Here is a 25,514-nt window from a genome sequence, read left to right on the forward strand (position 1 = left end):
ATTACGGTACATCCTCCAACAGCTAAGTTATGCCAGTCAGTGCTCAAGCACATCCAGTTAGTGGGAATCTTGAGTAGGGTGTCTAACCAAACAAAGTACCAGTTCGGTTAGGGTTCAGTGCGCTCCGACTTTGTTCCAGTTCAGTATCGGATTGGTGAAATAAAATTTTATGACGGTTCACAATCTGGTTCGCAACATTTAACCGGTTCACGAACCGATTCGGCACAGTAAATTTTACCTTGTCCTATGATGACGGAATGCTACACAGTGTTATTGACGTATCTGTATGGTGAATGTGCATGTTTTGTGAGAAGGTGGAAGGAGTGGGCTTCCTGGCCCATGGCTGCTGTATAAATTTATAGAGGCATTCGAATAGTGAAATTTTCTAATTTAATTGAATGCAAGAAAATCTAACGTCGAATATAGAATCAAATATAGAATGGAATATCAATCACTCACAATTCCTAGAAAAAAGTGAAATAAAAAGATTGGTGAAGTCTATTCAGAAACAAAAAGGTTGTTTACGTTATTTCATACATGTACACAACATGTGGTACTATAAGATACCTGATGTACAATGAAAATAAATAATGCAAAAGAGTAAGGGCATGTCCCAGATGCCTCAAGTAGACTGTAGTGCTTGTTGAAAGAGGTAAAGGAAATACTACAGTGCGGTGCATCGTTTTGAAGGAATACAAACATGTTGCAAAGGGTCATATAATAAATTGCTTTGTCTAAATCAAGACAGAGAATTTATAGCCTGCCTAATACGTGACATGCTTACTCAGCGGCTGGTAACTATTGTACTCATTATTCAAAAGACTAGCGCAAAATAGCAGGGACAAAGACAGAGAAAACGACAGGACGAGCACTAAACATCAACTGGTTTTTATTGCGAGCGAAGGTACATATATACATTTCGTTGGTGCATGCGCACACAGGGTTAAAACAGTACAAGCACATTCTAATCAAAATGTGGCAGACTGTTCTGTAAGTACATTTTTTCTTTTTTCGACAAGGCAAGTGAAGCCGTGCTGACACAGTTATCACCTTCCCTGTCAATGTGATATGCCTCACAAATCTCTTGCCCCCACCTTATGCCTCCCCTACCAAGCACACACGTGGTGTCAAACGCAGGCATGCACCCGCATCGCTTACAGTGCATGGCCAAATGGCCGCCCCCCTCTAATGAATCTACCAGCGTTCGGTGCTCTCGTAGCCGTTCATTTAGGCAGCGGCCAGTCTGCCCCACGTAGCATCTATCGCATGAGAGAGGTATGTGGTGTATGACCCCAACAATGCAGGGTACAAACTTGCATGCATGTTTTATGGCGCAGACCGGTTTTTTCTTCTCGTTTACGGCTTTGCACATGCGCACCAGCTTTCCGGGGGCAGTGAACATCACGTCCACGCCGCACTTCTCTCCAACTTTTCTCAGCCGGTGCGATAGCTGGTGCACGTACGGTATAGCTGTACGTTTCAGCTTCTTGCAGCTTTTTTCGGCTGCTACGCCAGGGCATCCACCTGCTCTGATTTCTTTCAGGAGGCATTCCGCCACAGCCGTCACGATACCTTTAGGAAAACCGGCGTTCTGCAACCGGAGCACTTGCATCTGCAAGCTAACCTCAATTTTATGGTGGCAGGACTTTTCGAGAGCACCACGCAGGCAATTTTTTGCAATGCCCCTCTTAACCAATTTTCAGTGAGCCGAATTATATGCTAGAATTTCCTTTTTTGTGCGAGGCTGGTACAACCAGCAGATGTGCCCTGTGCCAAAGTACAAACACAGCTCGAGGAATTGGAGACACCCGTTCATCGGCACTTCATGCGTGAACCTTAATTTGCCAGAACAATCACCGAAAATTTCTAAAGCACTTTTTACAACCTGTGGTTTGTCGCTCTCGTTTTCAACATTCACAAACACAATAAAATCATAGACATATCTAAAACACCTCACAACACGTTTTTCCTCTTTTATGCACGCTGCCACGTGCTTATCAAATTGGCCTAAAAAAATTTCACTAAGTATAGGAGCTATGCAGGAGCCTATGCAAATGCCATCTTTTTGCACGAACAACTTGTCGTTAAAACAAATGTAGGTGGAAGAGAGGTAGCACTCAACTAATGCTACAAAGTCGTTTACGAAAACCCCGCTACTATTTTGGAACTGGACAGCCCCCCCAGTTTTCAATCCGCTCTTTTACTGCGTCTAACAACTCTGTTTGGGGAATGGAATAAAAGAGCTCCTCAATATCAACTGAAAAGGCAAAATTAGCTCGTGAAGCACCATCTTCCTCACCCACAAATTCAATCACATCCTTTGAGTTGCTCACACGAAAAGGATCTTCTACGTCTATTTGGCTAAAATGCTTTTGTAGGTATTTTGATGCCAGACCTTGCCAGGCTTCTTTCTTGGATACAATTGCTCTGAGAGGCATGCCTTCTTTGTGGGTTTTTGCGGAAAAAAAATAATACGTTCAGCCCCAGCATTTTCGCAGCTTTTACAGACTTGTGTAGTCCTGTCAAATTGATCTGTTCACACAGTTTTAGTGCCTCTGCCTTTACTTTCCTGCCAGATCTTTCCAAGGGAACAAAATTCTTTTCAATAGCCTGCTTAGCCTTTTCATGATACATTGTTTTGGGCAACACGACGAAACCACCCTCCTTATCAGCAGTCAGCAAAGAGAGATTATTCTTCCTGAGGTAATGAATAGTTTTGCTCACCGCTAGCGTTGCCCCAAGTGCGCATGGTTTCCTACTTGTCAGGCAGTCGACACCTTCAGAAATACATCTAGCTTTCTCTTCCGCATCTGCACATTGCCCAACTTTCCTAACCAAGCGGTGTCTCGTTAAACTCATTACAAAATTTTTTTCTGCAAAAACCCACAAAGAAGGCATGTCTCTCAGAGCAATTGTATCTGAGAAAGAAGCCTGGCAAGGTCTGGTATCAAAATACCTACAAAAGCATCTTAGCCAAATAGATGTAGAAGATCTTTCATGTGAGCAACTCAAAGGATGTGATTGAATTTTTGGGTGAGCAAGATGGTGCTTCACGAGCCAATTTTGCCTTTTCAGTTGATATTGAGGAGCTCTTTTATTCCATTCCCCAAACAGAGTTGTTAGACGCAGTAAAAGAGCGGATTGAAAACTGGGGGGCTGTCCAGTTCCAAAATAGTAGCAGGGTTTCCGTAAACGACTTTGTAGCATTAGTTGAGTGCTACCTCTCTTTCACCTACATTTGTTTTAACGACAAGTTGTTCGTGCAAAAAGATGGTATTTGCATAGGCTCCTGCATAGCTCCTATACTTAGTGAAATATTTTAGGCCAATTTGACAAGCGCGTGGCAGTGTGCATAAAAGAGGAAAAACGTGTTGTGAGGTGTTTTAGATATGTCTATGATTTTATTGTGTTTGTGAATGTTGAAAACGAGAGCGACAAACCACAGGTTGTAAAAAGTGCTTTAGAAATTTTCGGTGATTGTTCTGGCAAATTAAGGTTCACGCATGAAGTGCCGATGAATGGGTGTCTCCAATTCCTCGAGCTGTGTTTGTACTTTGGCATAGGGCACATCTTCTGGTCGTACCAGCCTCGCACAAAAAAGGAAATTCTAGCATATAATTCGGCTCACTGAAAATTGGTTAAGAGGGGCATTGCAAAAAATTGCCTGCATGGTGCTCTCGAAAAGTCCTGCCACCATAAAATTGAGGCTAGCTTGCAGATGCAAGTGCTCCGGTTGCAGAACGCCGGTTTTCCGAAACGTATCGTGACGGCTGTGGCGGAATGCCTCCTGAAAGAAATCAGAGCAGGTGGACGCCCTGGCGTAGCAGCCGAAAAAAGCTGCAAGAAGCTGAAACGTACAGCTATACCGTACGTGCACCAGCTATCGCACGGGCTGAGAAAAGTTGGAGAGAAGTGCGGCGTGGACGTGATGTTTACTGCCCCCGGAAAACTGGTGCGCATGTGCAAAGCCGTAGTAAACGAGAAGAAAAAACCGGTCTGCGCCATAAAACATGCATGCAAGTTTGTACCCTGCATTGTTGGGGTCATACACCACATACCTCTCTCATGCGATAGATGCTACGTGGGGCAGACTGGCCGCTGCCTAAATGAACGGCTACGAGAGCACCGAACGCTGGTAGATTCATTAGAGGGGGGCGGCCATTTGGCCATGCACTGTAAGCGATGCGGGTGCATGCCTGCGTTTGACACCACGTGTGTGCTTGGTAGGGGAGGCATAAGGTGGGGGCAAGAGATTTGTGAGGCATATCACATTGACAGGGAAGGTGATAACTGTGTCAGCACGGCTTCACTTGCCTTGTCGAAAAAAGAAAAAATGTACTTACAGAACAGTCTGCCACATTTTGATTAGAATGTGCTTGTACTGTTTTAACCCTGTGTGCGCATGCACCAACGAAATGTATATATGTACCTTCGCTCGCAATAAAAACCAGTTGATGTTTAGTGCTCGTCCTGTCGTTTTCTCTGTCTTTGTCCCTGCTATTTTGCACTAGTCTTTTTAATAATGATGACACACCAACTAGCCCAGCTTTCTGCCTTGATAACTACTGTACATAGGTGACCTCCTCTGTGTGCTTGCTCAGGAACTCAATCACCACGATTAACGCTACGTGAACTGAGGGGACAACAAAAGCAGCGCGTGTGGAAAGCATGGAAGCATGTGTGAAGATTGGGCTGATCAGCCACCAGAGGGCACGCTTATTGCATCGAATCCGCCAGTTCTGTGTTCACGGACGCAGGTTTGTGCAGTTTGGACTATACTACCCACATGAAAGTACACAGATTAACCTGGCACGCGTGATCACGGTAGTTGCTGGTTGGTCTACTGCAGACCCGAACGCCACTTTAACAGCCATCAATCTAACCTGTATGCATGATTTTGCGGCCAATCACTGATGGGCCACCTGTAGGAACATACGTGTATTAGCAACCAGCTTTCCACGACTGTTTGAGGCCTGTTATCACATCGGCTGGTGGCGAATTTTTGTCACGGCAATATCATCAGCCATACTGTCCAGCCCGTTAGGCTTGATTGGGCCTGCGATGTCAGGTGTCGGGAGGCACATGTCAACCGAACATGTCACGGGTCTCTCGATTTGAGAGCTCGACCTTTACCGTCGGCACCAAGTGACGTGATGTGCATTCCCCGCAGATTAGCCTTAACTACCTGATGATTATCCACAAAAGCCACCAGCCATAAAGATGGAAAACCCTTCCTGTTTTTTGGAAGAAAATCGGAGAGAGCAATACTTTCTAATCAATAGAAGATCTCCATTATGCGCACTATGGCCTACTATTAAATTGAAAACCTCATTGGTATTTAGGGCAACTTCGCCAATGTTTCTTCAGCTTCAGAGGTAAAAAAGCACCTAATTCTATTTGACAGTAGTGGTAAACTTCATTTAGCAAAAAAAAAAATTGGTGCGACAGACATTCAATCCATAAAAAAATTTTCCACACTTTCTCATATGAACTGAGTTAAGAGTGCTGCCACACTAATTTGGTGTTCCCTTTATTATTAATAGCAGAGCATACCATACACCTCAATCCACAGGTACCCAAGTTATTGATAGCTAGCAAGCTTCTCGTTCAGTAATGTGATTAGCTGCCAGAACAGGTGCACTTTGCTCTTCGCACAATATTTGGAAGCATAAACGTTTCTGAGAAATTTTCTGATGTTCAATTCAATATTCAGTTTTGTTTTCTTGATTAAATTCAATATTCAATTCGAAATTTACTATTTGGTGTCTGCACACCCCTAGTTTATCCTTATAGTATTCAAATGGAACTAAGAATTGGCCTCGAGGATGCAGCATAGATCTGGGCTGGATCCTTATTTTCTTTCTTTGCACAATTTTTGTATGCTTTGCTTTGTCGGAGAGTGTCCACATGCCTATTATACAAATTACAACTGCAAACTTCTAGTTTGTAACAATGAAAAAAGCCAACAATTGACACCTCACTCAGTTTTATTTTTTTTTTTTAAATAAAAGCAGGTGAGGACATCAATGTTTCTGAACAATGAACAAGGACAGTGTGTGCTAAATACCACAATAGTCTTGCTGCACGTGGAACAGTATCTTGCACTGACTAAGCATGCACCAAGAAGTCAAAATCATGCATATTGTGCCCCAGGAAAGATTTGAAAAATCAGTCTTTTAATCTGCTTGGAGACTACAAATGTTCGTTGAACCATGGCACACAACAAAAAGCATACATTCCTTTCCATTAAGTACCAGTATTGCTGTCATTGCAGCACACCGTGATGGTGACGGCATCAATATTAGCGACTGCAGTGTTATAGTTACAAGAAGCCATACTGATGAACTAGGTTTTCCTATTTTCCCTACTTGAGAACAACGTCACTGTTGCTATTTGTGTATCCTGGCATGTGCATTTTACAGTTTATCTAGTGACAGTAGCAAGCCAACCTATAACAGCCGAACCGGGAGCTTCAACAGAAACGGTGATTCAGCAGCGGGGCCAGGGCACACAAATTCCGACATGGAAGGCTCTGAGGTGCTAGGTACACCATGAGGGTGTAACAGCATGTCTCTAAATGGGAGCGCGTCGTATCCACTGCGATTCTTTACAGAGCAGCGGCCAATTTGAATATCATTCATTAAACAAAGTTTCGGCTGTGAGACAGAACTGGCATGGCCAAGTTCAGAAGTGCGAGCGTCTCTCCATATGCGCAGTGGGAGGCGATCCTCCGTCCCGCCGAGCCTCAGGTCTGGCTGGCCCAGATACGACAAGCAGTAGCGACAGCCATTGGTGCCCTGAACTGAGGGCCCCAGCCACATAAATCCTTTCACTTTATAATAATGTTTCTTCTCTCTCTCTCTCTCTCCCTAGGTCTATACCAATTCTCGCACACAACATAACTCATGAGTTGTAGCAATACGCGAGATGGATAGGCCAAATGAAGGAGTTAATATTTTGAAAAACTATGCTATTGAACACCTTATATATTGAACGATTTCATGTCGAATTGATAGCAGCTATTTTCTTTTCGGTTCAGGTTCAGTTTTAACTAAAATTCCAGTTTGGGTTTGGTTCGACACGCTGATCTTAAAACTAGCATCAGCTGGACCTGGTCTCAGCGCACTAGAAATTGCACTGGTGTTCCACTCGTACTTTATGACAAAGACTTCCTTGTACAATGAAGCAGGACAAGACCACGCAAAAGGCAAAAGCATTTTGAGACAGTTTTCAGGTTTGAGACAACAGGCGTGAGTCAGAAGACTAGAGAAGAAACGTACCCAAGCTGCATGCTTCTCCTTTCCTGATGAAGTTCTTGCATTTCTTGCATACTCCAGATGTCAACCTGGACAGCAACAGATACTCTGGCCTGGAAAAAAGGGTAAGGCATAGCCCACCTACAAGATTCTGCGAAATCATACAGGCATGTTCAAGAGGCACCAACAGGACCAAGAAAATTAGCCAAGTCCTCCAAGTATCGGCACATTCTGAAGAAAAAGGCAGTAAAATTGTTTAAAACAAAATTGTTAAATAAGAACGGAACGGCACAAGCAGAATAATTTACGTAATTTCACCAGACAGGTGGAAGAGATGAAACTACGCCATGAAAAAGGCCATTAAAAAATAAAGTTGTGAAATGATTATCAGCTTGAAGAGGCAAGAAAAATTTCAAAAGCATTAACAACAATGGCTAAATGATAGCACCGAGAACAAATAAAAAAAAAAGAAAGGTAGGGCACCAGCTGGCTGGAGTGAAGTCTGCGAGTACCAAAATTCAAATAAAGCTGCAATCCATGCACAAAGCATACACGCGCTAATTCTCAATGCAAACTACAGACTAACCACCACTTTACAGTGAGGGCTGTTTCTCATCCCCCTGATTTATGGGGTGGGCATGAACAGCCAGTATGATGCGTACCCCCCAGAATACCAAATGCAAACTACGTTAGCTACACGAAGTAGCCACAAGCTGAATGCTGGTGATGACTGCAGGTGAAATAAAATTTAAATGTAAGGGTCCTCGAATAGTGAAATTTCCTAATCGAATCGACTAATAATTTTTAAGACATACAATTGAATGTTGAATCAAACATTGAACCTTTTATTTCGAAATAAAAGCTATAAAGGTTACATTGAAACTGTTTAACAAGGAAGAGGTGTAATTACATTATCTGATACATGTAACGCCCTTTATAACTGGACGTCCGCAATGTGGAGTGTGTAAAAGAGGAAGAAAGTGAAAGATCTTATCTGGAGCATCACGAGAATGACAGTAGTGAACCAGAGGAACGGCATATCACCAGATACATGAGAAGTTGTGTTCCTTCAAGGAGCTAAGTTTAATACTACAGTACTGCACATTGTCTTAAATAAATAATAACATATTGGCATTGGCTAATTACTGAAGTGCCTTGCATCTATCAATTAAAAATTAAACTCTCTGGTTATACGTGTCAAAACCACTATATGATTATGAGGCGTGCAGTAGTGGGGGACTCCGGATGAATTTTGATCACCTGGAGTTATTTAACGTGCACCCAAAGGCCAGTACACAGGCGTTATTGCATTTTGCCCCCATCTATATGCGGGCGCCACAGCTGGGATTTGATTCTGCACCCTAGGGATTAGCAGCGCAGCACTAAAGCCACTACGCTACCATGAGTGCCTTGCATCTATCGCGACTACAAATTCTTAGGTTGTTTATTGGCATCACATCTTTATTTAATCACAAGAAATTATTGAAAAGTTTTTTGCTTCATGCCTTCGCTCAAGAAATTGTTCCCCTTCACAACAGGCACTGCTCTCCAGCAGAAAAGTAATCGAGAACAGTCGACCACATGCATCGACCTTTCCCTCCTGTAGTCCGATAAGCATTGTCCTCTTACAGGGTTTGTAGCAGCTTCTGCAGAAGTTGTGCAGAAACCATTGACAATGGTTGTCAGCATAAATGAATATAGCCAAGAGCTTCTAGAAAGCCATTTGCTTTATTAAACAGATGATGCGCTTGAAGGTGTACTTGTTGCAGTGAGGATATTTAGGTAACATTTGTTGTTTAATAATAATAATATCTGGGGTTTTACGTGCCAAAACCACTTTCTGATTATGAGGCACGCCGTAGTGGAGGACTCCGGAAATTTTGACCACCTGGGGTTCTTTAACGTGCACCTAAATCTAAGCACACGGGTGTTTTCGCATTTCGCCCCCATCGAAATGCGGCCGCCGTGGCCAGGATTCGATCCCGCGACCTCGTGCTCAGCAGCCCAACACCATAGCCACCGAGCAACCATGGCGGGTTTGTTGTTTAATGGTGCAATTCTGTCAAGCACAGGGCGGTTAATCAGCATACATTTAGTGGCAGTATAGATCACTATACAGTGCAGCCCACTTATAATGATACCACATATAACGATGTATCAGTTCTAATGATGAGTCGAGTGAAGAGTACAAACTTATGAATCAGAGCTATGAGAAAAAAGAAATAGATAATGATGTGTTATGACTGCATGCTGGACACAAAGATGAAAATTTTGCCTTCTATATAGCATTTTCCCTGCAGACTGCACTTGATTTGGATTGCTAACCCCCATATCATAGAACATTCCTCCACCCAGCCCTCCACCTCGACTTGAAGTGGATGGCAACACCACCCATTGGACGATGTGGTCACTGCTCTCTATTGGCGCTCCATGACAATTCTTGAGAAGCGCAGTGTCTTTTCCAATCGAGGGTTCTCACTGTGCTGAACTGGATTTCATGGAGGAAGAGCTTCGAGTGAAGGATAGTTTTTGAATACGGGGTTAAGTTCACCTTAAACGAACGATGCTGTAATGGGGCAAGGGGTTTGCATACCCGAGTTCATATCAGCCACAATTACTGCACAGCGCATCCCGCCCACGTGTCGATTACGAAAGCCATGGAGAGTGAAAACATTGCGAGTTGGTGCAGAACGTCATGAGATGCTGGCAGTTGCTTCGTGTTCATGTCGCGCGTCGCCCTCGACCGTGCTCCAGTGGCTCTAGCTAAAGCCCCTCCATCCACATGCCACTGCCGCTTTTTCTAAGTAGCACCAACCTTTCACGTGCACTGTCATTCCCCGATTCGCCCACTCACATCACTTCCACTCCCACAATTTCCACTTCTGAGGTTTCCGTTTCCAGTTGTTCCATTTACAAGATTTGCCTCCTCAATGTAACGGCAAGACCATTGCAAAATGCCGGCATGCCGCAGTAGTTCCCACTTCTGGCCAACTAGAATACTTCAATATTGTATGCAGAGTGCACTTGTGTTCCACTGATAGTAAAATATATTAAGCTCTCTCACAAAGGAAAAAAAAAGAAGAAAAATCCAGCTGCCCTTGCAGTTTCTAAATGGCAGGTGATCAGAAGCGGCTGGGTGCTGTTTTGAAAGCTACGACAACGTATTTCCTTCTTTAGGTGGAAGTTTTTAATGGAAACTTACAACTAGATGCCAGAAAGTGCTGGGAACAAAATTGTAGATATTGAAGATCCTATTTTCAGATGAAAGTCGTGTTGAATGCTGACACCAGATTTGGTGCCTAATTTTAACAAGTTCAGATGTAAAAGAGCTACTGATAACAACGACCACTTCTCGTGGAATTATTGAGTTCATTATAACTGGGCTTCACTGTACCATGTTTTTGAGCTCACTTAACCACTTTAACAGCTTCGCTGTAAAAAAGATGAAAGTGCAAAAATTTCATAAAATCTGTGACATTATCCTGATGTCATCAGCGTTGAAGTTTGGATGCGAATTCAAAGAAAGAAGTTTGTTCATTTTCTTCGCTCTTATTCTAAAGAAATATGTAGGTTTAAATGAGCACCTACAAGTCTGAATTCATTTTGGTTTATTTCTCTGGTATCACTTTAAGGGATGTTAAGCATCGAGTGTCGTCTTGTGTGTCTTCTCTGCGTCCATGTCAGTGCACTGCTTCACCACCAAGGTATGTTAAAGGGACACTAAAGTGAAACAATAAATCCATTTAGACTAATGGAGCATTGCTTGAGAACACTGCAAGCAGTCATTTCAGAAAAATAGTTTGATTATTAGATAAGGAAATTAAGGTCCAACAAACAGTATTTGAATTTCGCACCGAAACCCCAGCGCCGGTACGTCAGCATGATGTTAGGGATTCCAAAGTATGTTTTCGCATTTGGGCAGCGTTGGCTGAATAAAGGTTCCCGAAACTTGCCATGCTTAATATTTGGTTCCTTTAGAACACAATGTAGTCAATCTGTACCGCTATATATGATTAGTAGGCCCTAGCAAATGCCATCAAAATCCAAGACGTCACAGCCCCCTGGTGCAGGAACTCAAGTAGGCGTCGTCACCCGTATTTCGTTCTTGCGCTTTTCTGGCTTACCAAACGTCTTATCGTTGTAAGAGTGGCGTTTTTGGTGTTGTAGAATGGTAATTTACAGGTGCAGAAGAAATCATTTTTCACTTTAGTGCCCCTTTAAGCATGTCGTCCAGTTGTAAACAACTGCTTTTTTTCTTGCACAGCTATTTCATGAACAAATAAAGAGCCACAATGAAACATTCAGCAAGATCAAAATACATCATGCGCGATCTAATAAAGAAACAAAGGAAGGCATCAGAAGAATCGGCAGGCTGTGAACGAGGGTGATCAGTAGAACTGAGTGCAAGGAATCCTCACATTATGCTGAGAATGAGTTCTTACCATTTTACTTCGTTGAAGCCAGGTTTTCATTCCCAAGGCTGGAGCCGACGGGGCTGGAGAGGTATGGTCTACAACCTTTTGGTGACCAGATGACGAGAACCCAGCGTCTTCCCCATCTTTGACAAATTTACGCTGACTGGCCTGAAGAGCCGCCAGGATACCACCGCCAGGATGGCCGAACTGCTGACGTCTTGCACTTCCACTTGCTGAACTGGATGCTGAAGCATCTAACAGCATAGAATTTTCAGGCCTATCTGCTAGAATGCTTTTGACGGAGAACATCCTAAACTGGCTACTGCCACCTGTGGCAAAAGGAGTAGTAGCCGATTTCGAAACAGGTGTGACCTGTGACATCAGGGATGCATTCACCTGTGATGCACAGCTTCTGGTCACTGGAACAGCCTGCACCTCACAGGTAACTCCTACAGCTCGAGGGACTTGGCGCTCTGGTTGTGTAGAGCTATCACAAAAGGATCGCAATGTAGTCTGCACACTACTGTGCAGCATGTTGCTTCTAGAAGGTTGTTCAACTTGCACAGCACTGTCTCGCATAGATGGTGCAACCTGCACATCACTATCTCTGAGATCACAATACAAAAGGCACTGTTGTGTCTGTGTTGCACACTCTTGTACCAGTAATGTGGCCTGCACCCCACAATCTACAGCATTAGGAGCTGGTGTTTCTATGATATCAGTTGGTGCTAGCAACTCGCACTGCACAGCACAGTCTGTTGCTCCATTCCTGGTGAATTGCACATCCACTTGTGAAGCACGGTTCAGCACCTCAGCCATGGCCTGGACTCCAAAATTTGTCCTGTATGCTTCACCAAATGACGTGCTCACTTGTGAAGCATAGTCCTCAACGTCTGGAATGGCTTGAACACCACAGCAAGTGCTGCTTGGCGTTGCCATCACTGCCTGGGTTCCGAAATCTGCTCTGTAGTTGTCAGCCAAGGATGTGTTCACTTGCGATTCATGGTCCTTTGCATCCACAAAGGTTTGAACACCACAACTCCGTACAGAACAAATCTTAACAGGAGACACATGATCACCGACACTAGTAGACACACATTCTGCCTCCTGCTTGGCCCCCTCCATGGCACTGCAATCTGTCACAAAGGGCTCAATCTGAACGTGGCATTCAACAAGCTGTTCGAAGTAGAGGTGGCAAGAGATTGCTGCATCTGTAAGCTCCGGTCTTCCCAACTGTCCTTCAACTATATTGCAGGACAAATCAGTGGTCTGGATTCCTGAAGGCTGCGTGAGAGTTCTTTTGTGGTAATTAACATCTGATGTTGAGTCGTTTAGATGCACGGCAGCATTGTTTCCGGACAGCTCAATCATTAGTGGCCTTGATGCTTCCTCCACATCCTCAGAGTCAGTCTGGCACATTGCATCTACTGTGGGCACTTGAACTTGCTGCAACATGCCACTGTCTTCTGTCTTAATGGACAGCGTTTGTATGTGCCGAGGTGCCTGCAGGCACTGCATGTCGTCAGTTTGTGTGGCTTTGGCAGAGCATGAGGGCTTGGACTCTTTTTGATTGACCCCTTGCCAAGTTTTCGATAAGGCAGCAGGTGTGTTATCGATGCAGGCAGCTGGGGAATGTTGGGATGACCATAGCACAGTTCTTGGTGTATGTAAACATGAGCCTTGTGTAGATTCCCCCTTCTGGCAACCTTCTGGGCTAGTGGTAGGTAGGCTGGATTTTGAGCTGTCATCATGCTCAGCCAGTGCAGAACTGACAGCCAATGGGCTAAAGAAAGCACCACTCGTACGACTTGCACAAGGCAGTTGTTGCCTGGATGCCAATAGCGTCTGGACACAGCATTCATTCAGACGGGAGATTGGTGTGCTCTGCGCCCAATCTGTCTTCTCAGCTGAAATAGGTAGTGGGGATTTCTGTGTGGATTCAGATGGTAAGATTGGTGCTGCACTTTCTGCTTCACCTTGCTTCTCTGATGAAACAGGTCGTCGAGATGTCTGCACAAATTCAGAAAAGCACGTTAAAATTGCAAAATATCACCACAACTTTCTGAACACCTGTTAACGAAAGCATGAGAAGCAGTAACAAGTACTTCAAGAGAAGAGGCAGTGGTCTAGAGGCAGCTCATGTCACCTGTTTTGACCCAGTCATAATGAAGCAGTGATGGGATAGTTCGGAACCCTTCCTATGTGCAACAGACATAAGTATGAGACGCCCTTTAGCTCGTATCACAGGAAGGGTCCACTAACATGAGACATTTCTTTTTCTATGATGTTTAGGGGCCCAGAGTGTTAGTGCAAGTACCACAGTTTTTCAGTTCAGGTGTGTTCATAGAAAGCAACTTTATTGAAGAGGCTTAATGGATTTTTATCTGTCCACGGCAGACCGAAACCCAAAAACTATTAATTCAAGCAAGGGCCCTGACAGCACTACTTAAGGTGAACACAAACATTTTGATCATAGCATTGGCCATCTTGTCTAGCTCGCCCACAACATAGCTCATCTAATCTATCCAGTTTTCCTTTCTATGCCACATTACGTCTTGCCTCAGAATGCCGGGGAGAAAACGATAGTTTTTGTTGGTTCTTTTGTCACATATGGCAGAGACAGCTATACTCAGCAGATGCGTGCAATCAAAAGTACTGGTGAATTGTCATGGGTGCACAGTATTCAGCAGCTTTCATAGAAAGGATCAAGTGTCAGCAGTTCACTGTTCTAACAGCAAGCAATAAACACATTCATGTCTCAAGAGGTGAAGCTGTTGCAAGACAAAATGCTCTGATGGTTGGTTTATATTTCTTTATCCTCCTGAGCTGTTACTAGCACAGAAATAGTCAAGAACATGCCCCGAGGAGGAAGTCTGACTAAATCTTTGGAACTTTGACCCCTTCAGACTGTCAGGATGCTTCTCATCCGTGCCCAGCATTCAATAAAGATTGAGGCGGCACATGGCAACAATAGTGCACTTCAGCCTTGTAGGCAACGGTGGCAGCATCGGAGATGTAATTATTTACGTAACTGTTTAACTTCTGATGTGTAAAACTTTTAAATTGTACCTTGTATATTGTCTGGTGTCCATATGGAAGCAATGCTGCCACAAAACTGCAATAACTACCTCTAATTAAACATTGCCAATACAGCAATTGCACCTAGGACCCTCAATGAACAGGCAGACGAGTGGGGCATATACAGAAAAGTAAAAAGAACAGAAGCCATGTACTTACCCTGCACATTAAACGTTCCAGTCTAGTCATTTCTTCCAGCTCTTTGTATTCTTTTCTCACAATGCTGAGCTCATTCTCTAGGAATGCAATCCTGCAAATAGAAGGTTGGTCTAACACAACGTGGCTTCTGAAGCTTGAAAACTGCAGCCTGGGACAATCAAACTGTAGGGAGGTGGTGCTCATGGCAGGGAATTAAGACAAAATTAGTCAGCACAAGATTAAACAAAATCCAGGCTAACACTGTAATAACAATTAAATTTTGTTTAGAAACTGCTGTAAAATAGTAGAACCTCGCTGATACATTCCCGTTACGTATGATTTCCCAGCACTAATGTTTGCAATTGAGAACACAAAAAAAGTTACCCAATAGAGCTGCGCTCACTCTTTACCGGTCCTTACATTCCAGGAAAACACAATTTTTTGGCACCAATGTTCAGTACTTTGCCAAACTGCCATCGCATGGCACTTTTTCCTGCCACTAGGTCCCATGTAAACAAGAAAATGCACAAGGCATGAGCGACTGAGAACAGTATACAGCTGCCCACCATGGCAGCCTCACGCAATACTTGCCAGCCCTTCTCCCATGAGAAAGCCAGCACACAGTCAATTTTGCATTATGGTACCAGCAACTCTTCTCCGAGGTCACTGCATGCAGCATTCACAGCTATCACCATCAATCCTATTGTGATAAGCATCTTCGCCTATCTGTTTCACAGTGCATGGTGCCTTTGGAAGTGTAGCACATGCTTTTAATAGGCGATAACCGAAATGTGCTGCCGTTCCCTGCTGCAGGCGGCACAATGTGGGCATCATGTTTTGCTTCGGTAGCATCGGTGTTGCCCACCAGCTCGATTTCGTTTCGGTTTTTCGTCACCCTCTCAAAACACCACGCAATAGGAAAACAACAAAACGTGTCTTGGGCCACCAGAGCATCACCAGCCTGACGCACGTCACCATCTCGTGCCGCAAAAATTCGTGCAACACCTTGCATTACGTAGATGTCAACAGTTGAGTCAATTTTTTTTTGTCTCTTCGGATTGTATGTTTTCCCGGTTAGTAAGTTTTTTTTCTCGCTTCTTTTATTTTAAATGTATGAACGAGGTTATACTGTATACGTAACAGTAGCAACAAGAAAAAGTTGCTCAGAAGCAATTAGAAAGAAAACCAGCTAATCAATCTTATGGAAGCTGTGCTTCTACAAATGTCACTCTACCAAAAATTCACAAAACTAACTCAGAGGACAGCGCCCCTCAACGTAGTGATAGCTGGCATAACGACAGTAAAGATAAGAACAACTATGACAGTGCTGGCACAATGGCATGATGACACTGATGACTGCAGCTCCGGCTTCATAGATCTGTGGCCAAATCTCTGCTGTGTACAAACAGAGTTACTCTTCAAGAGTGTTCTTCAGGCAAAAAAACAACAATCGTAAATACAATGACGAGACCTGTGGGGAAGGCCACAAAAATTGGATGAAGTACGTACTCTAAACAATTTTCATTGTACCAGGATTGATTGATCAACTGAAAGCTGCTTGCAGAGTAAGTAAGTAGTATATTTAACTTAGAACGACAGAAAGCTGAGCTAGTTGGCAAGGATTCATAATGCAAAAAAGAGGTGAGGCGTGCAGACAGGACACAAGAGTAGAGAAGTAGACAACACGAACGCCGACTATCAACTGAAGGGAGCACTGAGGCGAAAAAAGAAAGAAGACGATGAGTTTTGTGTCTTCATTCTTTTTTCGCTTCAGTGCTCCCTTCAGTTGACAGTCGGCGTTCGTGTTGTCTACTTCTCTACTCTTGTGTCCTGTCTGCACGCCTCACCTCTTTTTTGCATTATGTATTTAACTACACTTTCTATACTATGTACATACACCCATGATTGTGATGCAGCATTTGTTCTTCAGAAGTCCCCAATGGTGTTCAGACAATCATTCCGTTGTATAAGCAATTAATGAGTGCCATCCATGTAAAATTAGGAAGGCTAGCTTTCGATTCAATGATGGATGGCTGCCTTCGCCTAAATATCTGAGTGAAACCTATCTTATAAATGCCGTCTACAGAGGCCCAAAGATGTGGAAGTCATGAGGCAAAAGATCAGGGCTGTAGAGGCAGTGACAGCATTTGCCAATTGAATTTTTGGAACAATTCCTGAACACCACAAGCAACTTGGGGAAAGGTATTATTATGCAGTACAATTACCCTAGAAGTCAAGAAAACCAGGCCTTGTTTTTGATAGATGCTGGAAGACGGGTCAAAGTCGCACAGCAGCATTTGGCATTAAATGTTTCAGCTAGTTCCTTGAAGTCAATCATTATTGATCCACAGCAATAAACAAATGTGAAAAGCACGACTCTCCATTTAACTTTTGAGCTCGGGATTGAGCAGTATTTCTATTGCATACATCTAAATTTTGCATTTGGTTCGAAATCGTGGTGCCAGGATTCATTCTGAACAACATTACCACTCTGTCGTAGCAGGAAGGAAACACGCCACGCATTCCAACTTTTGTCCCTCTGTCAACATCACCGAAATCCATCATGTGGAAGCTTTGTTAAATCCCAGATCCTTTACAGTCTTCTGTACAGTCCCATCACTCATGACGAATTGATTTGCTGATGCACTGAATACTAAGGCATCTATTTGCACGAATAGCTTGAATCTTTGCACAAGTGTCCTCTGTTCAGGACAAGAATAATCACTTAACCAGGACGAGAATAATCACTTGCTCGTCCACATTCTTCCCTAAGCATTTTTGCCTAATCCACCACTGTTGTTTCCAAAACACACAAGTCGCCATACAGTTGCTTTGTTTGACGAAACACGTCAGCTGGATGACACCCCACAACACTCTGGAGCTGTGTGACAGCACCATCGCTTTTAGAGTTGCATATGAGGAACTCCGTTGTTATTCCTTCAAAGACAAAAAATCACTGCCAGATCATTTATGCTGTACAATGAACAAGGGCATCTGCCATGATATACAACTAAAACAGCACATTTGCTTCATCTCGTCATATTGGTATTATGGTCAACAAATTAGTCTCAGTTGACTGCCATATAAACGAATTCATTACCGTGATATGCCAAGTAGCTTTACCATTCCCCACTGGGGCGTTTCTTTGCAAGTTTGTACTGTATGTCTCAGTGTTCTTGTTTCTTTCCTTTCTGGGTGTTCCATTTTCATTCACGTCCCCATGACAGGTTACCAAATCACACCAACTCACTGAACAAGTTACCACACAGCTTCAACCACAGGAATTTGTTTTCCATTAAATTAGGCACTTGCATTAATCATGTAGTGTTAACTCTTCACGCATGTCAAGCATGTGCCTTGAGCAGTGAGATTAAGGCAAACGTTCTTTGACCACTGGGCTGATTCATGGTCAGAATACCGTTGCACATCTGCTTACTTCCCTTCTTGAAGAGTTTTATTGGGATAGAAAATGTATGGACACTCCAGGCACATTTTGGCCATTGCCGTTGCCATGATGTTCGTATAAAGTCCAAGGGCAATAATACCATCACCGAGTGCTGTATGCCGTACGTGCTAGTGAAAGCGCACGATGGGAGCAAACAATCGTAGCTCAATCTGGCCATGAATGGGGGGCGGGGGGGCTTGGGCAGCAACTGTATATATCACGACCAGATGCAAGGGGAACTCATGATCGCAGCTCAACCTTGTGCGCGGAATGGAGGAAGGTGGGGAGGCAGCATGGGAGTGCAACACACCGGCTCATTGGGGACTGAAATCTGAGAAGAATTAAAAAGGAAAGCGCGTGAGGAGGAGAGTGCTACTGGTTTCCAAGGTCAAGGGTAGTTACCGGTGATGCGTGGGTGAAGCTTATGTGCATGAAAATTCAGTACTACGAGTCTGAATGCTCCGGAATTGCCTGGTGGTTTGAAATTTGAAAAACCATGAAACGTTTGGTGCCCCATCATTGTTTCATGAACTAGGTGCAAATGAGAAGCACTCGTAACCAGTACTATTATAGGCTACTTTCTCGTTTTCACACGAGTGCTACTACCTTAGTGCAATCAACCTATCTTGCTTTGCATTCTCTAATGAGAAGCTCGTAGCAGTACTCACCTTTCAGCACACGCGGTGTTGCTGCAAGCCTGCAATACAAAAGTAACTGGGGTCATGAAACAGACTTACGCGATTCCCACCGAACTGTTCAGAACATACAAGCAAGTGTTTGTTCACTGTATACAGGCATGCAAAATAAGATGCCTTCCTGGTTCATCTTTGAAAAGCATTTCTTAATTAGCCAACAGCACCGCTGTTACCATCTGTTCAGTGTGCAGTGCTTTTCCTAAGCAACATTCTGAATGCCAGACAATAGCAGCAGCTCTGCCAGTTGTGGTGAGAACAGATCACACCTCGCAAACAAGAGGGTTCTTACTTTCATGCGCACATTTATGTAAGCTTGCTTGATGAGTCTTTACAGACAAACTTTGTAATAACAAGCTAATGAATATAATAAAGAATAATTGCAATTCCCCTCAAAAGCTTCATGAGGAAAAACTTAAGGAAAAAGTTAAGAAGTCGATTTCTTTCCATGCTTTTTGATGGAGATTTATCAATTAAACCTGTATCCTATCTGTCTACTTCAACGTCTAGGCTTACTCGACACCATCATCCGAATTCACTAATACCTTATTTTACACGGACGGATGTATTCAAGTATTCCTGTTTTCCCCAAACTATAACAGATTGGAATAAATCGTTGTTGCCTGTTTCAATTGAATGATGCATTGTACTACTGTTGTGTCTTACCACCCTGCTTGAAGCTGAACTAGGTCTGCAGTATGAAATAAATAAATAAATAAATAAATAAATAAATAAATAAATAAAAAGATTTCAAATCTCATAAATATAGAAAAAGACTGACATAAATGGATGTACAAGTGACAAATGAATGGACACTTTTATAGCTTAATCGAAAGCATCTAACTGCAGTATATGATTGTGTACCATTGGGTCAGAGTACTTTGTGATACAGAAATCAATCACAAAGGTTAGAAAAAATGTTTCAATTCCCATGCAGGAGGTTTGTTCATATATGAATGTCACTTATTTGAACTGGTAAAAATCTTTGTCCTTACTGTTTACTTCGGTGAAAAGAAAAGAAAGCTCACTGATTGCCAAAACGAAAAGTACGTACGCTCAGAGAGCCCAGCGTGTTGTCCGTTGAGTGAAGAACAGCTGACCTTCGAATCCTCTCTTCTCTCTGCAGTTGCTTTTCAAAGTCATCATAGGAAATGGCTACAAAACAGAAGCAGCCATTTATGTAAAAAAAAAGAAAAAGAGTAAGTGAACTTTGTTAAAACTCAAACAACAAAATGAGCCCTAAGTGCACAAAAACATCACTTTCTGTGACAATGTGCACACATTTTGCATAAATTGAAATCCCAGCAAGTCAAAAACTCATTCCAATTGATGAACAATTTGAATTGTGCAGTTCATCCAAGTAACGTCGCACGCATTTGAACAGGAAGAAAGCTTCTATGAATTCAAACTCCCAAAATGCAATTGTTACTTTCAAACAAAATTGCTCACTCCCAAGGACTTCTTTTCGGACAAATCCAAGTAAAACACAAAGGTCCAATGTATAAGCTAGCCACCGTAACATAGCATACCACAGAAATCAAGCGTTTCTGCTTAATGTAATACATGATACTTTACCATGATACATGACATAGGCGAGTACTTGGGGAAGAATGCGGTACAAATATAAGAAATGTCTGTATAACAATGTGAACTTATTGCACCAGCTATTTATTTTCAAAAGTGGTTGAAAAGGTCAAAATATAGGTGCTTAATCACAGTTACACTCACTCCTGTGAAAGCAGAACGATGGGCGGCTTACACAATTTGCAAGGTGGGCTATCGACATCGCTCTCACTTTTCAGCATTGCTGGAGGAGGGACTCTTGCCTTTTTAGAGGCTACCCAGATCGCAAAATTCTGCTTACTAAATGTACACGTGCTTTTGGAAGTAACCGCTGCAAATGTAAAAACTAGCGAGGGTGAGCTTTGTGCTGCGCCATAAAAAAACTAGGTCCTTAAGGATCGGTTGTCAGTTCCTTTAATAAAGCAGTGAGGAATCAGGCTTCTACAAAGCTCCGCAATAACAAATAAACAGCGCTAAATGCTATGGTGTCACCTATTAAGTACGAATCAAAATACTTTTGCTGCTCACAGGCATCCTGAACAGTGCCAAAACACAGTTGTTGACAGAATGTAGCCAATACTTCATCTCTAGCCCAAGATAAAACGAAGCGATAGCTGATCTTACCATTTATTGCTTGATCTCATGACTAAAAGCAGGCAGCAAGAGCAAATTCATATCTATACAAGCAGCCTGGATGCTGCAATGCTATGTAATCCCGTGCGACGACTGGCGGTAGCTGCCACTACTACCACGGTTACCACACAGTCTACAGCTGCACACTAGTGTGCTTATAATTCTCAGTGTTCCCAGCTAAAAATAGCCGCAGTCACTCGGCGATCTACAACTCCTTAGACAGTGCTTCCAAAAATGCATGGTAAAATCTACAACACTGCTCGATGATATGCTATTGCATGTTGTAGCATACATGTTATCAACCACTATATTTAAAGGGGCTGTTTTAGGACTGGACTCAATTTCGTCCAAATAATCTTTTGGCCCCCTTGCAGTTCGAATTCGCAATGTTCCACCGTATTCAGTAGGATTTCCGATCCCAAAGGTCCCCCCACCAGTGCTATTACAGACACCTTAGTGCCCTGATTAATTATGTGCAGCTAAAGATCTATAACAAGCACCGTAAGAATAATATATTCTTTTTTTGCATTCTGCCCCATTGCCATGCAGCCACGACAGCCATAAATCTAAACTGTGAACGTGTGCTACATGTATACAGCTGCATTGTCAATACTTGCTATCACAAAGAGCTGTTGCTGTTTTGCTGCAAGGACTGGTACTTCACCACTAGTACTTCCCAAAGGTTGTGCAAACGCCTTACTTAAAGGCCAACTGCAACGAAATTCTGAACTGCATAAAAACCCCATTTTAGATAATTTAGACATACAGTAGCCTCTGTGGAAAATGTGAAGCTTGAAATGAGAGTGGGCACTTCACAGAACGCTCGCAAAAATCCGTTTTTCATACTGAAACTGAAAAAAAAAAAAAAAAAAAAATGCCGCCATCACCAGTCGCCGGAAATGATGCACTTTGAAGACTAGAAACCAGAGACCAGCTTGTCTGCTTCCGTATACCCTTCCTGTGTATCAGTGAATGGTATACGGAACTATAACTATACGGTATATAACTCTGCGTCTGCTTGCCACAGAATTAGTATACTTTGCTAGCTGCTTCCTGCACTGTGCTGACGCTCATCCACATCCGCGATGTCCTCTTAATGCGAACTATTCTCCCAGTCAAGCCGGCTTTCGTCATCTGGTTGTCTACGTTCGACAAGCAGAGCCATGATGCATTGTACATCCGCTCAAAGAAGAGCGCATGGGGGTGGCAGAGCTAAAGGTGCGGATGTACAGTAAAACCTCGTGATAACGAAGTTGAAGGGAGGGCCATAATTACTTCATCATAATCATTAGTTCGTTATAGCCACTATCCATTTCTATCCACAATTAGCAAGCAAGAGAGGATGTACCGTATTTACACGATTGTAAGTCGACTCGAATGTAAGTCGACCCCCCCATATCGCTTGACCGAAAAAAAAAAAAAAAAACCCCGAGGGCGCATTCGATAACGAAAATTTATTAGTAGCTGACATGGTCACTGGACTACTCGTCTTCACTAGTGCTGCCATCGTCATCGTTGCTGCGGTCCCACAGCGCGTCGTGGTCCAGCGAAATTTCAAATTTGGCAAACGACCGCACCAGGACATCTTGCAGAACAGCAGCCCACGCCAAATGCACCCAACCACACGTAGCCGTCAGGGAGGCTCATTTGACAGGTCCGGTTGGCGTAATTTCGCATTCTTCTGCCGCCAGCCACTCGTACTCACGGCGGAGCAGAACCTTAAAATTAAGGCGAAGGTCCGGGCTTGTTTCATGACCACGTCACACTTCACTGGCAGGGGCCGATCACGCATTTCAGCAACGCTGCCGCAAACTTAGCCTACAGCTCCGGAAAGCGTCCAGACTTCGGCACGTCGGAAATTTCTCACTTGCCGCCACAGGGTGAAAATTTCGCTTCGCTGCAGTCGCCACTCTCGCACCACCCGTTTAGAAACATCGAAATTGCGGCCCGCTGCGCAGTGATTTGTTTCTTCGGCGTAAAGGATGGCAGCCCTCTTGAACGCTGCTGTGAACGAGTGCCGAAAGATTAGTGAGCCTGCAGCACTCATGACGACTGGGGAAGCATAGAAGTAGCACGTAGCCGGCAGTCAAGTGGAGCGCGTCAAAACGTTGGTCAAACCAATGCCTTTAAACAGAGAAAGAGAAACCCGCGAACGGTGTCTGCTCTTCCATGAACTACCGATACTCCCCGCAAGCGCCGCCGTTCTAAGGGTGCCGCCGCAAATGGGAATAGCGGCGCTTCCATCAACTATCGACACCCCCCATGAGTGTTGCATGCACTGTAAGACTCTCAAAAATGTTGAAAAACCCTTCCGAAAAGCGAACATACACGCGGGATAGCGAAAAGATACGGGTAGGACCATAGAGCAAACATAAAATTGTAACTACGTTGTAGCTCTCGTTGGTATCGCTTTTTTTTGGCGGGGCCATGTTTTGGTTTCGAATGTAAGTCGACCCCCCAACTTCAGACTTTCAAATTTTAAAAAAGGGGTCGACTTACAATCGTGTAAATACGGTACTCACTACCAAATCTCACAGCAGCCCGCCACGCGAAAAAGAAAACGGCTGTTGCATGAGGAAAAAAACAAGCAAAAAAAAAAAAAAAAGACAGCACAGAATTGCTACTTTATTCACGCCAAATGGCTTATCACTGATCTATAAACAGCACACCAGCTGGCAGCTCAGTTCGCAGAAAAAAGTCCTTGATAGATTTTTGCTGCGTCTTCTCTGGTCATCCGCGGCACCCTCATTGGCAGCAGCAACGAGATCTTTGCTGTAACCACCGCTGCTAGACGCCAAATGAGGCATGCCGGAAGCAACTGGCGATCGTGCTTGCCGGTACAGCCATCCAAGTAGCTTGTAGCATCTCGATCGCCATGTGCAAGTTGATCATGGACTCGTGCTTCATCCTCACATTGAGCAGAATCCAGTCGATCCCACGCTTGCGGTAGCCCGACTTAAAGTTCATGGTAACTCCTTGGTCGAGGGGTTGCACAAGTGCAGTGCAGTTCGGCGACAAGAAGCATAGCTCGATGTTTTTGAGCATAGCGGCAGTGTGGTGGGCCGCGCAGTTGTCCAGTACGAGGAATATCTTCCGGTTCAGCTTGCCCAGCAGCTCGTCCCACTCCTGCAGCCATTATGTGAAAATTTATCTCGTCATCCAAGCCTTATGGTTGGACACATAGCTCACTTGGAGCTTTCGTTTGCCTGTGAAGCATCGTGGTGACACACTTTTGCCGACCACAAGGGCCGGAACCTCTTCCGACCCATCCATGTTGGCCCAAAGCAAGACGGTTACGTGGACCTTGCTCTGCTATGCAGACCGCCCTGGCAGCGTTCACCTTTGAGGGCCAAGGTTTTTTGCGGCAGCATCTGGTAGAACAAGGCTGTCTCATCCGCGTTGAACAAATCCTTGGCACTGTATTTTTCTAGCAGCTGTCCAACGTTTGTCTCCACCTGCACCTCTGCAGCTTCGCGGTCGACAGACTGTGCTTCCCTGCTGACAGCCCTGCCGATGATGTCGTGGCGATCCTTGAAACGCTGCACTCAGCCGACGCTCGCCACAAGATTGTCGTGCTCCAAGATGCACGTGAAGTCCCTCACTTTGCACTCCAACAGTGCCCCACTCACAAGAGTGCCGCTTGCTCTTGCGTCCAAAAACCACTTGAAGACCGCCTTCTCTACAGCTTCAAAAGTGGGGGCTAGCAGCTTCTTTCTGTCACCTTTTATGCCACATGCGACAGCACTGGTGACAGCTTCTTTGCTGCTCAAAATCGTCGACAGCGTGCTCAACGCTGTGCCAAAATCTTCTGCCACTTTTTTTTTTCTTCACGCCAGACTTGACGGCTTGCAGCAAAGCCACTTCTGCTCGATTGATATCGTTTTGCACTTCCATTAGCCGTCGTCCATCTCCTTTCTGGCAGCGGGAACTTGCACGAACGAACCGATAGAAACGCTGATATCGTTGACGCGCACGGAGGCAACGACAAGCAACAACAAAACCGCAGTCGCCGCCGCCCCACGCATGCAGCGGAACAGCGGGTGGGTCCACCAGTTACACAGGAAAGGAGAGACCGTGAGACACGCATGGGAAACGTGAATGTTGCGTGCTATAAGACAGTGACCTGACGGGTACCAAAATGGTCAGTAAATGCTCGTTGTGGAAAAAAAAAAAATGCCGGCGATTACATTACTTTCTAATGTGAAATATGAGCACAGCTCTTCAGCTGTTTCTGCTTTTCTATATACTGAGGCAAATAATTCGAGCAAGACATGTATGTACTGTTACAACTTAT

At 44.0% G+C, this 25,514-nt stretch overlaps 1 protein-coding gene across 1 annotated transcript in view; it reads right to left on the bottom strand.

The window, feature by feature from the left end:
* LOC142572773 (uncharacterized) overlaps positions 1–25,514 on the bottom strand; it is a 124,230-nt gene that overhangs the window by 16,764 nt on the left and 81,952 nt on the right. The window contains exons 14-18 of the mRNA XM_075682116.1: positions 20,079–20,179; positions 19,001–19,029; positions 14,909–14,999; positions 11,699–13,681; positions 7,281–7,369 (exon numbers count right to left, since the gene is read on the bottom strand). Coding sequence (XP_075538231.1) covers positions 7,281–7,369; positions 11,699–13,681; positions 14,909–14,999; positions 19,001–19,029; positions 20,079–20,179 — 2,293 coding nt within the window. The remainder of the gene's footprint in view (positions 1–7,280; positions 7,370–11,698; positions 13,682–14,908; positions 15,000–19,000; positions 19,030–20,078; positions 20,180–25,514) is intronic.

Source organism: Dermacentor variabilis, chromosome 2, assembly GCF_050947875.1.
Source record: "Dermacentor variabilis isolate Ectoservices chromosome 2, ASM5094787v1, whole genome shotgun sequence".
NCBI lineage: Eukaryota > Metazoa > Arthropoda > Arachnida > Ixodida > Ixodidae > Dermacentor > Dermacentor variabilis.